The 15,281-nt window shown below is 42.5% G+C and overlaps 1 protein-coding gene across 3 annotated transcripts in view; it reads right to left on the bottom strand.

Annotated features, from left to right (window-relative positions):
• SGCG (sarcoglycan gamma) overlaps positions 1-15,281 on the bottom strand; it is a 379,077-nt gene that overhangs the window by 98,925 nt on the left and 264,871 nt on the right. For all 3 annotated transcript variants that reach the window (XM_089685802.1, XM_089685803.1, XM_089685804.1), the window contains exon 3: positions 2,244-2,345. In XM_089685802.1, coding sequence (XP_089541928.1) covers positions 2,244-2,345 — 102 coding nt within the window. The remainder of the gene's footprint in view (positions 1-2,243; positions 2,346-15,281) is intronic.

Raw genomic sequence — 15,281 nt, 5'->3', positions numbered from 1 at the left:
CCTGATCCCCCAGGAGGCAATCAGATATTCCCTGAATCAACAATCTCTTGTGTTATCACCTATACATGTTATTTTTTTCACCTCCTGCTTTGTGTTACCTCTTTCTTTCAGACTACTCCCATCACTTTAACTTATAACACAAAGTACATATGTTTAAAGATGATACTTGATGGCATATTATATTTCTGCTGCATGTACACTCACCGGCCACTTTATTAGATACACCTGTTCAATTGCTTGGCAACACAGATTACTAATCAGCCTATCACATGGCAACAACTCAATGCATTTAGGCAGCTAGACTGATGAAGATGATTTGCTGAATTTCAAACCGAGCATCAGAATATTTTTATTAATAGCATGATTTTTGGTGCCAGACAGGCTAGTCTGAGTATTTAAAAAACTGCTGATCTACTGGGATTTTCTTGCACAACATCTCTAGGGTTTACAGAAAATGGTCTGAAAACGTGAAAATATCCAGTGAGCGTGAGTTGTGTGGATGAGAATGCCTTGTTGATGTTAGAGGTCAGAGTAGAATGGGCAGACTGGTTTGAGATGACAGAAAGGCAACAGTAACTCAAACAACCACTTGTTACAACCAAGGTATGCAGAATACCATCTCTGAGCGGACAACACATTCAACCTTGAAACAGATGGGCTACAGAAGCAGAAGACAACACTGGGTGCCACTCCTGTCAGCTAAGAAAGGAAAACAGAGACTCACCAAAATTGGAATATAGAAGATTGGAAAAAATGTTGCCTGGTCTGATGAGTCTCGATTTCAGCTGTGACATTCAGATGGCAGGTTAGAATTTGGAATAAACAACATGAAAGCATGGATCCATCCTGCCTTGTGTCAAGGGTTCAGGCTGCTGGTGGTGTAATGGTGTGGGAGATAATATTTTCTTGGCACACTTTGGGACCCTTAGTACCAATTGAGCGTCGTTTAAATGTCACGGCCTACCTGAGTATGTCCATCCCTTTATGACTACAGTGTACCAATCATCTGATGGCTACTTCCAGCAGGATAATACACCATGTCACAAAGCTCAAATCATCTTAAACTGGTCTCTTGAACATGACAATGAGTTCACTGTACTTCAGTGGCCTCCACAGTCACCAGATCTCAATCCAATAGAGCACCTTTGGGATCTGGTGGAACGAGAGTTTCACATCATGGATGTGCAGCCCACAAATCTGCAGCAACTGCTATCATGTCAATATGGACCAAAATCTTTGAGGAATGTTTCCAACACCTTGTTGAATCTATGCCACAAACAATTAAGGCAGTTCTGAAGGCAAAAGGGGGCCCAACCCGGGACTAGCAAAGTGTACCTAATAAAGTGGCTGGTGAGTGTATTTTAAAGTTACACGAGCAACGGTGAAAGTGCAAATAATCACAATGAAAACAAATGTGTGCAAATATGTTATAAACTTGGTAGATGCTGCCCTAATGGTATATGTTCCCCATGTACCATACACTGGATAATAATAAAATAAAAGGCTGTGCTCCCCTTATACACCTTCTAAATAATTATACTGAATGTGTCAATAACAACATAATTAACATCATGCACTCAATCAAAAATTAAATGTCCTTTAAAGTGTCCTTGTAAACCCAAAAGTGTCAGTGCAATGAAAAGTGCCACATAAAAGTGCAAACATAGAGTATGTGCCAAATATCTTCTTAAGAATAAAGTGATTCCTGCTCCGTGCAAATGTACTCCACTCTTTGTGCAGTCACTCGTCCCTACAGGGACCAAACGCACCAGAGGTTGTTGACCCCCTAAGTGTAGACTAAGGAAAGGTTAATATGCGTTTTCACACAGTCCCACGGTGTATATTATCATTCTCCTTAGAACCAGATAGCCCATGTATAGAGAGGAAGCCAGAGAAAATATTAAGGTGCCCTATCCACCAAAGCTTTCTGTGGAGGCACCATCGCTCTGTGCAGCCTGGAGCCAGTGTGCTTTATTACTATTATTACTATTATTATAGTTCTGCTGCAGATAGACTCAAGCAATTAAATAAAACCTGACACATCCTTGTTACATAACCAAGCAAAGCAAAACAAAAAAAATTTTTGTTCAGCTCATATATTGCTACAGTCAATATTTTCCTGTTGTTTGCAAATCAGAATTTCCATTTACCTCCATTTCCATTCCGCCATTGCTTGATGCTTTCCTTTATATAGTTTCTATGCTCCTGTCTCAATATAAAGCATTTTCCCCACAAAGACTTACCGCCCTTGAACGAATTTCTTTGGCATAGAGTGGATAAAGGAACTCTGATTCTCCTTCAAGACGAAGACCTTCACTTGTAACTTTCAAATGCCCCATTCCAGTCTGCAAAGCAAACAGAATAAATCAAGGAATCAGTCGGTATTTTTCAAAGACAACATTAATATCAGAAAAAATAATGTTTGGCCTTTTTTATCCCCTTTTACCACAAGGATAAATTAATGACAGCAACAGATTGAATGGATTAGCCTGAATTAGAGGTGTATTTACAATTTATTTTGGTTTATTTATATCTTTAATGTAAAACTGTAGGCAGATATAAAAGACCACCATTTAATCCTGCCGTGTAATTTAACAGTGGAAATTTGTTTTAAAATTATAATCAAGCAAAGTAAGACCAAAAAAGTCATATTTACTAAACCCATATGGCATGTACCATAAGAAGGAATGAGCTGACTTATTTCAGCAAAATTGATTTGCCTCAAAATCACTGGATTTGTCAACAGGAACATTTCAAAGTGGAAATTCAACTTTTCTTGTTGAACTGATTGGTTAAAATTTGATTGAAAGAAAGAAAAAAATCTCCACATTTTTCTTTTATAATTTGGAGGGTGTTTTAAATTCAGGTTGGAGGTATATTTAGGGTAGTTTAGTTAATTTAGCATTTCTTGTATTTGTGTATTCGATCTTTCTTTGTGTATTGTTGCATCAAGCGCTGAGCAAACTGTTGGCACTATATAAATCCTGCATAATAATATTAATTAAAGTAGAGCTCTAGGCAAAACTTTTTTTTCAATTTGGATAGAGCAAGGAAGGGTTATAACCTGTCAGATTTTTTTTTCACCATCTGTGTCCCATTGCCAAACAGAAAGTGAGAGGAAATCCCTGCAAAATAAGGGAATTCCTTAGGGACCTCCATGTCACAAGGACTAGTGTCTCCATTGATGTATTCCCCTGCTACTACTTTTCTGAGGACAGACCAAAATATGAGATTTTCTTTTACTTTCACTTTTAGTGCCCGCTCATACTAGTGTGATTTCAGGTGTGATATGCGAATCGAAATTGCACCTGAAATCGCATCTAATGAATGTGAATGTCAGTGTCTTGACATGTGCGATTTGCTGCAGCGCAATTTCTAAAGTAGTTCTTACATTACTTTTTCTGCAGTTTATTGCAATTTCACATACATAAAATATAATGGAAATCGCAAAGCACATTTCAAGAAATCATTGAAAATCTTCACAAGTCGCAATAAAGTCTAAAATCACTCTGAAATCTCACATAAATTGTGCATGTTTAAATCGTAGTGGTGTGACTGGTGACCTAATGATAATGGTAAGCAGGACAAATAGACAGAGTGAATATTCCTAATTGGGCACAGACAGCAATAAAAACCAACAAGTGTTCTAATCCATCTCCATTCTATCTAAAAAATAACAAAAAAAGCTTTGCCTTTAATTATACTTTAATAACAAGGGGCCAATTTTTGCACAGGAACAGATCTGAGATAGTTAAAAAAGAGCTTTTGTAATCTATAGACACCGTACCCCATTTCTACTCTCACATGGGAACACCCCCTTGGGCCTGATTATTCGGCAAGAACTTTATCAAAATAATACATATATTGTTTGTTTTTTTCTATAGGACAAACAATGCATTTTTTGGTAATAAGGTCTTATAAAAAAAAAAGTATATATATATATATATATACATATATATATATATATAAATAATATAAAATATTTTTTATGCAAACCACAATTACTAAAAATAAAAACACTCTTCTAATTCAACCAGTGTTAGTTTAAAAAAATGACACTAAATTTATGTACTGCAAAGTTATTTACAAGAAAAGTTTTTTTTCTTTCTATTTTGCACTTTTTTTAAGTGCAACCCTAACAAAACTTTACAATCAAAAAGAACAAAAACAGAATCTTTTTAAATCTGTGGTTCGAGGAAGAATTAAAAGAAAAAAACAATCTTTAGGAAAATATTTGTTATGGGGGGCTGGAAATAAGTTAGGGTTGATTAGGGTAAACTATGGGTAAATATGAGGATAAAGCAGAGCTCCACCCAAAAGGAAAGTTCTGCTTAAAGTACTGGTCCCCCGCTCGCCATTAAGAGGCACCTTTGGGGAGCTCCCAGGTACCCACTCCCATTTCGATCACCTAGTCCTCTCACCCTCCCTCCCCGTAGTCTTCTGAGACACGTGACCAGAAGACTACGGGACCATTCACAACATTCCCTACTTGCGCATGCGCAGCTGGCACCCAACTGTGAAGCCGCAAGCTGTCACAGCTGGGTGCCCACACTTAAGATGCCGGCGCTGGGGAGCGAGGACAGCCGGTGAAACCGGATGTGGTGAGTATACCGCCGGATTGAAGGACAGGTCAGTGGCTGGTTATTGTTTTAGAAGTCAGCAGCTACAGCTTTTGTAGCTGCTGACTTTTATTTTTTTTTTTTGGTTTGACTGGAGCTCCGCTTTAAATAGGAACATATTTCATTAAAATAACAACTTTTTTTCATTTGTCAGGTTTATGACATTATGTGCAGATCAAAGTTCATCCCTTCTATCTCTCCATGTATGAAAAAGAAAAGATACAAAAGCAGCGCTACTCTGTATATCTCTAGCTCACCTCTGAATAGTTTTTATGAATTCTGTGAAAGACAATCTGTTTTACACAATAACAACCAGCGATGATTTTGACAAGTGGGAATTGCCAACAAGTGTGGGGGAAAGCAGCAGCGAGGGAGAAGAATATGATGTGCTACACAAGTACTGATTGATGAAGTTGGTACAAACCACCCAAATTCCACCTTCCCCTTGAACTTCAATGCATTTTGGCTTCAATGTCCCCAAATTTTACTGACATTTTTGGAAATGAAAACTCATTTTTAAATCCTGACTCCAGGCAAATAAAAAGGTTATTCCTTGCAGTGGAGCTCTGCCTGCAATAAAAGGAGGTATACTTGCCCGATCCTCCACTCCCCCCCACAGCTATACCAGTCTGTGGCCCTGCTCTGAACGTGGGGGAGCTGAGGGACAATCCAGCGGCGGATCATGGGGGAATGCCATCTGCCGGGTAAGTGGTGTATCGGGTAAGTAAAAAACTCTTTTTTCCTGTCCCCTAGACAAAACAAGCTATTAACCCTTACAGTGCATGCACAGCCCCACTATAAGGGCACATTTTTTATCTGCTCAGATTTGGGCTTTAAGATTCCTGTTCCCACCTGGACATTACAATTTGCCCTAGTAATCCAGTGGATTTACAACATACTAACAGCTGTGTAGTTTGAGGCTCTAACTATTAATATATGAATCTAATCAATTGTAAATTCTGCTACGTTGTTACTGGTATGTTTTGTAGATCTGATAGATCAAATCTGACATAAAACAGCTTTGTGTCACCAGTTTTATTATATAGAGCTATGTCCTCTGAGAGAGATGCTGTGACACCCAGTGCACCAAGTTCTACGATACTTTTCATTTTATGATGATCATGTAAAGTATCAGCACCTTCTCACTTTAAAACCATAAAATAAAAGAAGGATATTCTGCTTTAAGCATTGATATACCTACTTTGACCCAATCTGTTCAGACATTACAGCCACAGGCGACTTAACTAAATGATATACAGAATTTGAATCAAATACAATTTTCCTAAGCCCTGTTTGTGTGAAGAACACTGACTGAGCGCTGAATGGACCGAAGACCACTGGGACAAGGCCACTGCAGAACCGCCGAAACCTTCTGAGGGTCCATGGAGAATCCCACAGCGGAAATGATGTAGCCCAAAAAGGCAACCTGGGATCGGTGAAATTCACACTTCTCGAGCTTACAGAAAAGCTTCTTCTCACGTAACCGTTGCAGCACCCGCTTGACATCCTGGATATGAGATCTATAGACGCAGAGTAAACTAGGATGTTGTCCAAGTAAACCACCACGCACTGCTGCAACAAGTCACGAAAGACATCATTAATGAACTCCTGAAAGACCGCGGGCGTGGTCTTCCACTCATTGCCCTCCTTGATCCGTACGAGGTTGTACGCAGCCCTAATGTCGAGTTTAGTAAAGACCGTTGCTCCCTTGAGGTGGTCAAACAACTCGGTAATCAACGGAATTGGGTAAGCATTCTTAATCGTGATTCGATTGAGACCCCTATAATCAATGCAAGGCCTCAATTCACCGCTCTTCTTTTTCACGAAGAAAGAGCCAGCTCCTGTTGGGGAAGTAGCCTTGCGAATGTGCCCCCGGGAAAGCGCATCCGCAACGTACTCCTCCATGGCCTGATTCTCCGCAACCGAAAGAGGATACACGCTGCCACGAGGAGGAGTGGCACCGGGTTGCAAGGCTATGGCACAATCATATGGAGGATAAGGAGGCAGAGCACCTTGTCAAACACGTCCAGGTACTCCCCATAGACAGTGGGCAACACAGAGTCCGAGGAGGCACACAACACCTTAACAGGTGCACAGATGCAACCAGCCCCACACTGTGGAGACCACGAGAGAATCTCGGCCGATCGCCAATACAAGGTCGGATTGTGCTTCTGAAGCCAGGGATATCCCAAAACCACAGAGTAGTGCGGAGAAGAAATTACCTGGAAACAGGCCAATTCCCTGTGAACAGCCCCAATAGCTACTTCCACCGGCAGGGTCTCGTGGGTAACCTGCGGTGGTTGCAGGGGCCTGCCATCTATCGCCTCGAGAACCAATGGAGTAACTCGAGCCTGCAGAGGAATGGAGTACTGAGCAGCAAACGAACTGTCCATAAACAACCCGCCAGCACCAGCGTCTACCAACACCTGGGCCGTCATCGAGCCTTCTGCCCAAGAGAGTACAACGGTGATTAGCGGGGACGAGGAAACTCCACCCAAGATCTGCCCCCGACAGGATCTCAGGTGCGAGTGTTTCCTGGACGGACCGGATAGGACTGCCGAAAATGCCCACCGAGACCACAGTACAGGCAGTGACCCCCCCGACACCGAGAGGCCCGCTCCCCTTCGGAAAGGCGAGCAAATCCTAGCTGCATGGGCTCACCGCCAGACAAGCCATCCCCAGGAGGCGAGGGAGGAACGGGTGGGACAGAAAACGTAGGCGCCAATCGGTTAGGAGGCCTCCGCAGACGCTCTTTAAGTGAAGGCCTCTCCCTGAGTCTGGTGTCAATCAGGATTAGGAAGGAAATGAGTGTTTTGAGCTCCACAGGCAGTTCTTTGGCTGCAAGCTCATCCTTCAACGCATCTGAGAGACCATGAGAGAAAGCAGCCACCAGAGCCTCATTGTTCCAACCCACCTCTGCTGCCAGGGTACGAAATTCTATGGCGTACTCGGCAACGGTCCATGAACCCTGATGCACAGACATGAGCAGCTTGGCAGCAGAGGCGGAGCAAGCAGGCACATCGAATACCCTACGGAAGGAGGCAACAAAACCGGCAAACTCGTGAATCAAGGGTTATCGTTCTCCAATAAGGGATTTGCCCAGGCCAAGGCCTTGTCCGAGAGCAGCGAGATTAGGAAGCCCACCTTTGACCTCTCAGTAGGAAAAGCGTCGGGTATCAACTCAAAATATATGCCCTCTTGGTTAAGGAAACCCCGACACTGACTCGGCTCACCCCCAAAGCGCTGTGGAAGAGGGGCTGAACCAGTCATACCTCTGGGCACCACAAGTGCAGCAGCAGATGCAGAGGCAGGTGCAACAACTGGAGCAGCAGCGGGAGCGACCACAGGAGTGACAACCGGCCTAATTGCACCAGGAGCAAGGTGCGCTGTGCGTGCAAGCAGCATCTGCAACGCCTGAGCGAACTGATCCAACAAGAGATTCTGCTGATCAAGTCTGGCAACCAACATAGGGAGCGAGGGCGTACCTGCACAGTCAGGATTCATGGCATTCGTGTAGTGTCAGGGAGCGAGGAGCCAGACACACAAGGAGGTGCAATTAAAGGTAGGTTTATTTACACAGAAACAAGGCAAGAGTCTATGCAAGTCTGACAGCAACAGCGGATGACTTGGTGGGACAGAGGTTCTCCTGCCGAGGTCGTCTTCCAGGATAATCAAGTCGAGAACCAGCGGGAATCGTAGCCAAAGCCGGGGTCAGAAGCCAGGAAGAATGGTCGCCAGAGCCAGGGTCAGAAGCCAGGAAGAATGGTCGCCAGAGCCGGGGTCAGAAGCCAGGACGAATGGTCGCCAGAGCCGGGGTCAGAAGCCAGGAGGAGTCTTAGCCAAAGCCGAGTCGGTATCCAGGAGAGCAAAGAGTTAACTAAACAGGAGCTTGCTGCTGCGCAACAGACAGGACACGAATGCAATGGACAGCTGCAAATAGCAGACTTAAATGTGATAAGCCGCTACCTCCTGGGAGGAGCCGCAGAGGGCTGAAAGCATAAAGGATCCCGCAATGCTTTGCAGACCTAAGATGGATGCCAGCACATGGAGCAGCACAAGCCCTGAGGAAAGGTAGGACCTTGATAGTTCCCTGCAGGTCATATATTAAATAAGGTATCAGTTCCTTCAACATGGCTGGAGGTGGTGACATCTAATAACTGATGTTTATGTGTTGGAAGAAATAGCAGACAGGTTCAGCCAAGGTGAAGGTTTTGAGATCTGGAGGTCTCATGATATGGGCATCAGGTTTGGTGTAATTTGGTGAGCTGGGCTCAGAAGGTTTAGCAATGGTTTTGCTGTATATTTATTACAGGCACTTTTACAGCACTGACAATTTACACAAATTGTAAATTCATATCAATCCCTGCCCTTGAGGAGCTTGCAGTCTAAGTTCCCTTGATTGCTTCAGCTTCTCCTGTTGGTGAATGTACTGTAGGTTGCTGTACAGTAGAGTCATTTACCTTTTGCAAAGACTCTTCTGTGTTGATACTCATAAGAAGAGAACATTTTTTAGACAGTCTCAGTTTTCATAATTTCTTTCTAGCTTTGCAAGTGCACTGCTTCATTGCTCTACATCACTACATGTTTCATCAGCAACAGTTATGCATTGCACAGTCCTGTCCTGTTCCACAAATCAGACAATTTTCGTACATTTCTGCCCTCTGTGTTTCTTAATTCTCTTTAAACTTCAAGGAAGCTTAACTAAGCATTTGGATTTAGAAGATATCTCTACCATTTGCAAATCAGTCTCATCTTGGAGAAAAGAAGGCTTAGTGGTGTACATAGGGAGGTGTGCACCAGGTACCGGCACTCCGAGGGAAGGGGGGGCATGGACAGGTGCCCAAATGTTTTTCTTCTTCTGTGGGGCTGTACAGAGGGGGAAAGTGACTATACTGAGGAGTACATTTGTACTGGCAGGAGGGGATTATTTTTGGCTGTATTCTGTGTAGTGGCCTGTGTGTTATGCACTCCTGAGCTCTATATTATGCAGTTCTGAAAGTGTAGGTACACGTACTTTGGCACATGTGTGCTGAGTTTACAGTAAGTAAGCTCAGGTTTTATTCAACCATGATTGTCTAAGCTCCTCCCACTGTTAGCACAATTCAGCTTCACCCACAATTTGGCACCATGCACTGTACACATTAATGTATTCTTTTTGTTTTTATGTGGGGCAAAGGGGATTATGAAAAATGATTGGTTCTGGATGCCAGATATGTCACTGAGAAAGCTGCTTACTACCTGAATGTAATGGATGTACAGAGTTTTGTTCAGACATATTGCTGGAAACATGAGCTGAATAGCTGTATCCGTGTGCAGTAATGGGTCATGCAGAAAACAGGTGTTTTTGCAGAGCAAAAAACGAAGCACAGTCTATCACGGCACAACAATTTCAAAAGCAAAGAAAATATCACAACGTAGAAACAGTTCTTATACTTCCACACAAAACACAGAAAATTCCAATGTATGCACAGCTTTTCAAAATGTAGAAAAATTTAATTCTAATGAGTGATATCAGACACATGAGATTGCAATCCCATCCTCAGCTACTTCTAAGCAGATCTCAAAGCCCGTAATGCAGTAAGTGGTCAGTGCAGACCGCGTGTTTACCGGAGCACAGGGAAATTTCACAGCTGATACAGCAGAGTTGGTCGAGGGCTTTGTAAATTGTTTTCTTACTGTTCAGTTTTAAATGTTACTTTATGTATTGACATATCTTCTTAGTTTCAGTCTGCCCAGGTCATATGGTGACTGCTGCCTTGGTACCATACACTGGCAGCTTAACTTTTCTAAATTATTTTAAATCTTACTTCAGATAAATGCAGTAGAGAGGATATTTTTCAGGGTTTAAAGCAAAAAAATAATAAACATGTTATACGTACCTGCTATGTGTAATGGTTTAGCACAGAGCAGCTCCAATCTTCCTCTTCTTGGGTCCCCCGCTGGTGTTCCTGGCTCCTCCCCTTTTCGAGTACCCCATAGGAAGCTGGCTGCTGGGAGGGGTACTTGTGTGGGCTTGGCTCCTGCTAGCTGCATCCCCGCTCCCTAGTCATAGGATTTGATTGACAACAGCAGGAGCCAATTGCTCCCACTGCTATCAATCTGCCCTGTGAGGAGGGACAGAGCCAGGAGACTACTGCTCTCATGCACATTGCTGGACAGAGAATGGGCTATGGAAAGTATTAGGCACCTTTCACACTTGCGGATAGTTTCTTCATTTTTTATCCATCTGTTGTAAAAATGGATGATCATCCGTTTATGTTCACTTTGTCAACATCTGTTTTTTTTTTTTAACAGATCAAAGCCCTACTTTTGGTCTGTCAAGAAAACTTGACAGACCAAAAGTTGCTAAAACTTTTGGTCTGCTTTTCTTCCTTTACTGTATATGGTCGAGAAGCTGTCATTCGGCCACCACTGAAGTAAACAAAGGGGTGGGGTCTCCAGGAATTTTACTGGGTGACCCCACCCCTTAGTTTACTTTAGCAAGTGGGCTAAATGACAGCTCAAGTGAAAGCAATAAACGCATAAGTAAAAAAAAAAATTAAAAGACACATGCAAATTAAAAAAAAAATGTGAGCCTCCCCACACCCACATACACAGGCATAAATGAAAAAATGTATAATAAAAATGCAATGGTTGGAACGCCTATGCAAAAAAACAGCAATTGTGCTACATAAGTTACATATCACCGCGCATGCCAGAGTGAGATCAATCATTTTAGCACCAGAGCTCATGGGTAATGCTAAACAGATGACCTGTAGGTGCCTTTGAAGCATCACCTATGGAAAATATAGGGTATTGACATTTTTTGGTGTTTTACAGGTGCACGCAATTTTAACCACTAGCTGACCAGCCACTGTAGAAATACAGTGGCAGGTCGGCACGGCTGGGCAAAACCACGCTTTAAAACATGCGTTTGCAAAACCGGTAGGGGGCGTGCGCGAGGCACGCCACCGCCCTACCTGTCCCGCTGATCACGGCCGCGGATGTCAGTCGCCGGGTCACGGCCGGATGTTTCCGGCTGTGTCCCGCCGATTAGAGGAAATCACTGACAGAGAGCAGGGCTGCAGTAGCTCTGCTTCCTGTCAGTTCCCTGTCAGCTCCTGACATGCTGAGCCGGAGAGAAGAGTTTATATCTCCGGATCAGCGGTTTCCCGTGCAGTACACACCCCCGCCCCCTAGTAAAACACTCCCCTCACACAGTTAACCCTTTCAGTAAATAAAAAAGTTAACCCCTTCCTCCCCCAGTGCCATTAGTACAGTGTCAATGTTTTTTTTTTGCACTGATCACTTTATTGGTGTCAATGGGGATGTCCGCCGCAGTCCCGCAGTCCCGCCATAAGTCGCTGATCGCCGCCATTATTAGTATAAAAAAAAATTAAAACTCCCAGTATCTTTCCCGCCATTTGTAAACGCTATAACTTTCAAGTAAACCAATTAATTTACACGTATTGGGTTTTTTTTTTAGCAAAGACATGTTGCAGAATGCATTTTGGCCGAAATGTATGGCGAAATTTGATTTTTAAATGTTTTTTACTGGACATGTTTTATAGCAAAAAGTCCAAAATATTGTTTTTTTTTCTCAAAATTGTCATTTTATTTTATAGCGCAAAAAATTAAAAACGCACAGGCGATCAAATACCACCAAAAAAAAGCTCTATTTGTGTGAAAGAAGGACATAAATTTCATTTATGTACCGTATTGCATGACCGCACAAATGTCCGTTAAACTAGCGCAGTGCTGTATAGCACAAAAATGTCGTAAATTGCAGTATCTATACCATAGTTTGTAGACGCTATAACTTTCACACGAAGCAATCAGTATACACTTATTTGGATTTTTGTTACCCAAAACATGTAGAAGAATACATTTTGGCCTAAATTTATAACTAACTTTGAGTTTACTATATATTTTTTATAGCTGAAAGTAAAAAATATTGTTTTTCTTCAAAATGTTTGATCTTTTTTTGTTTATAGCGTGAAAAATAAAAAGCGCACAGGTGATCAAATACCACCAAAAGAAAGCTCTATTTGTGTGAAAAAAGGACGTAAATTACGTTTGGGTGCAGCATTGCATGACCGCGCAATTATCAGTTGAATTAGTGCAGCGCCGAGTAGCAAAAAAAGGCCTGGTCATTAAGGGGGGTAAATCCTCAGGAGGGCAAGTGGTTAATGCTTGACCTGTTGGGTATCTATTTACTGGGTGCAACTTCATCTTTTATATTTTACCAAAAATTGGGTAAATAATTGTGCCTGTGTATTTTTTTACTGAAATTTAGCATTTTATAAACCATTGCGCTAAGATCATGTGACATAAAAAACTACAACTACCACAAACTTATTCTCTAGGATGTCTGCTTTCAGTAAATATATAATGTTTGGTGGTTTTAAGTAATCTTCAGGCCTAAAAAAATGGCTCTGGGATTCAAGTGGTTAAATGAATGTAAAAACCGATATACGTAATGTTGAAAAACTGATGTACACTGATCTGTTTTTTATATGAAAAAAATGTAACTGAACTGAGGAAACGAATGGTCCACAAGTGTGAAAGGGGGCCTTAGAGGAGTGGGGGGATCCTAGACACAGAAAGTTTTATGTACCTTAAGGCCTCTTTAATATGGACATTCCAATTGGGTCCGCCTGCCCATTTTGCAAGTGGACCGGATCGGAAGCTCCATTCTCCTCTATAGAGCAGCGGGTGTAAACAGACATGTGTCCGTTTACACCCGCCTACATCCAATCCGATCTGAAACGCAAATAAGGGACAAATGGGGATCCAATTCCCTTTCCGTCCGCCGGATCAAGTCAGATGGAAACATACAGGTGGTCCATTTTCATCCGACCACCCATTGAGGAGATCGAGCTGCTCTGTGTCTGCTCTACAGCAGCGGAGCAGACATAGACCTGTCATCCGCATGCTCAGCGGGGTTCAGAGGAGAGATTCCTGCTGAGCAAGGGGATTCGCTGAACCAGCCCATGTGAAAGGACCCTAATGCACAGAATGCATTAAGGTAAAAAACCTTGAGGCTTTAAAACCACTCTAAGCTCTTCATTTACAGGAAACGTTTCTGCCAAATGAAAGAGTTTTGAGGTATGGCAATAGAGATCAATGGCAGCCTATTGTTAGAAAGGGTGCAATGTATTATAAGGCTGCTGCACAGTATAAAAGAGCTATAGCCTTTTAATTAAACCAAGAGACTGTCACATTAAATATTAAGGTGCATGTATGCTTTTTATGCATCCTGTGTGTGTATATTTTTGTTCTCTCTTTAATGCCTCCCACCATGTTTTCCATGAGTTCTATTGCTTGGCAATGGTAGGCCAGTCATAAACCTGCTTGTGTATCCAGCTGCAGCAGTGTATTGTATGCAGGGGGTAAATCTGCCCACTAATTGGGCACTGCAAAATGGTGATTTGTTTGGCACCACAGTACCAGCAGCTGTAAGTTTGTTATAGACAAACAACTACAAAGGATTATGGAGAGAAAACTAGGTTGCAAAACAGCAGTGGTGAGCTAAACACTTTTGTATTGAATTCAGAATCTTGTAATGGATGTCTAGTTGTAAAAGGTGAAACAAAAGTGTTTTAACTCCAGGCAAACAGCTACATACACTGTTGATACACGTATATTTATTTGCCTGCAAAAGTTATTAATTGATTTACACACAGTTTATCCACCGCACAACCAGACAGGTAAAATGAGTAGTTTCTGACTAGTCAATCCATCTTCCCACATTGAAGTGGAACTTTCCTTTTTGTTTGCATTCTCCCCCACTCCACTGCCACATTTGGCACTTTTTTGGGGGGAGCGAGTACTTGGTTTTGACAGATTGCAGTGGCGATCTGTTAAGAAGTTAGGCCCCTTCTCCTTCCGCCCAAAGCCTTCTGGGACACATCACAGATCTCAGAAGACTGCGGGACCATTCACAAAGCAATACTGTGATTGGACTCATTCACAAAGCGTGGCTTGCGCATGTGCAGTATAAAACTGGCTGTGATGCCAGAACTGTCGGTTTCCCAAATTTACCTGAACCTGAAGCCGATTGAAAAATCGACTCGGGTGAGGACATCTCTGGATCCTTGGACAGGTAAGTGTCCTTATAATGAAATTCAGTAGCTACAGTATTTGTATCTGCTGACGTTTAATTTTTTTTTTTTGGGGGGGGGGGGAATGGAGACTGGAACTGCTGTTTGAAAATGCAACTTCCTAGGTCACTTCTCCACCTCCGGACCTCCTCACTGGATAGGTAATAGCCATCACCCAGTAAACAGGTAGCTGAAACAGGAAGTGAAAATTCACATGTACATTCACGTATTGCATTAAGCTCCTTTCACACTGATCCGCTGCGATTTCACCGCAGCATGGGTTCTATGCAGTGTACCCGTGGTTTTCATGCAGGTTATCCACGCTTTGCCATGCACTTCTATTAGATGCAGTTTTGGCGCATTTTCTGAAAGCGCACCAAACGTATTCAGCACTTTCACTGTGCTTTCAGAAAATGCACCAAAACCGCCCGATCAAATGGAAGTCTATGGTAGAGATGTGAAGGATGAAAATGTTCTCGTTTGTTTTTCGTTTCAGGATTCATTCATTAAGTCAATCAGTTTGTTGCGTCATATTCGTTATGTTAGAATTATTTGTTTTCCGAAGTATTTTCAGATTTGT

The sequence above is a fragment of the Staurois parvus genome, unplaced genomic scaffold (genome assembly GCF_062004578.1).
Source record: "Staurois parvus isolate SC_StPar_1 unplaced genomic scaffold, SC_StPar_1.0 ptg000387l, whole genome shotgun sequence".
Lineage (NCBI taxonomy): Eukaryota > Metazoa > Chordata > Amphibia > Anura > Ranidae > Staurois > Staurois parvus.
The sequence above is the reverse complement of the archived record's forward strand: the minus strand, read 5'-3'. Positions and strand labels throughout refer to the sequence as shown.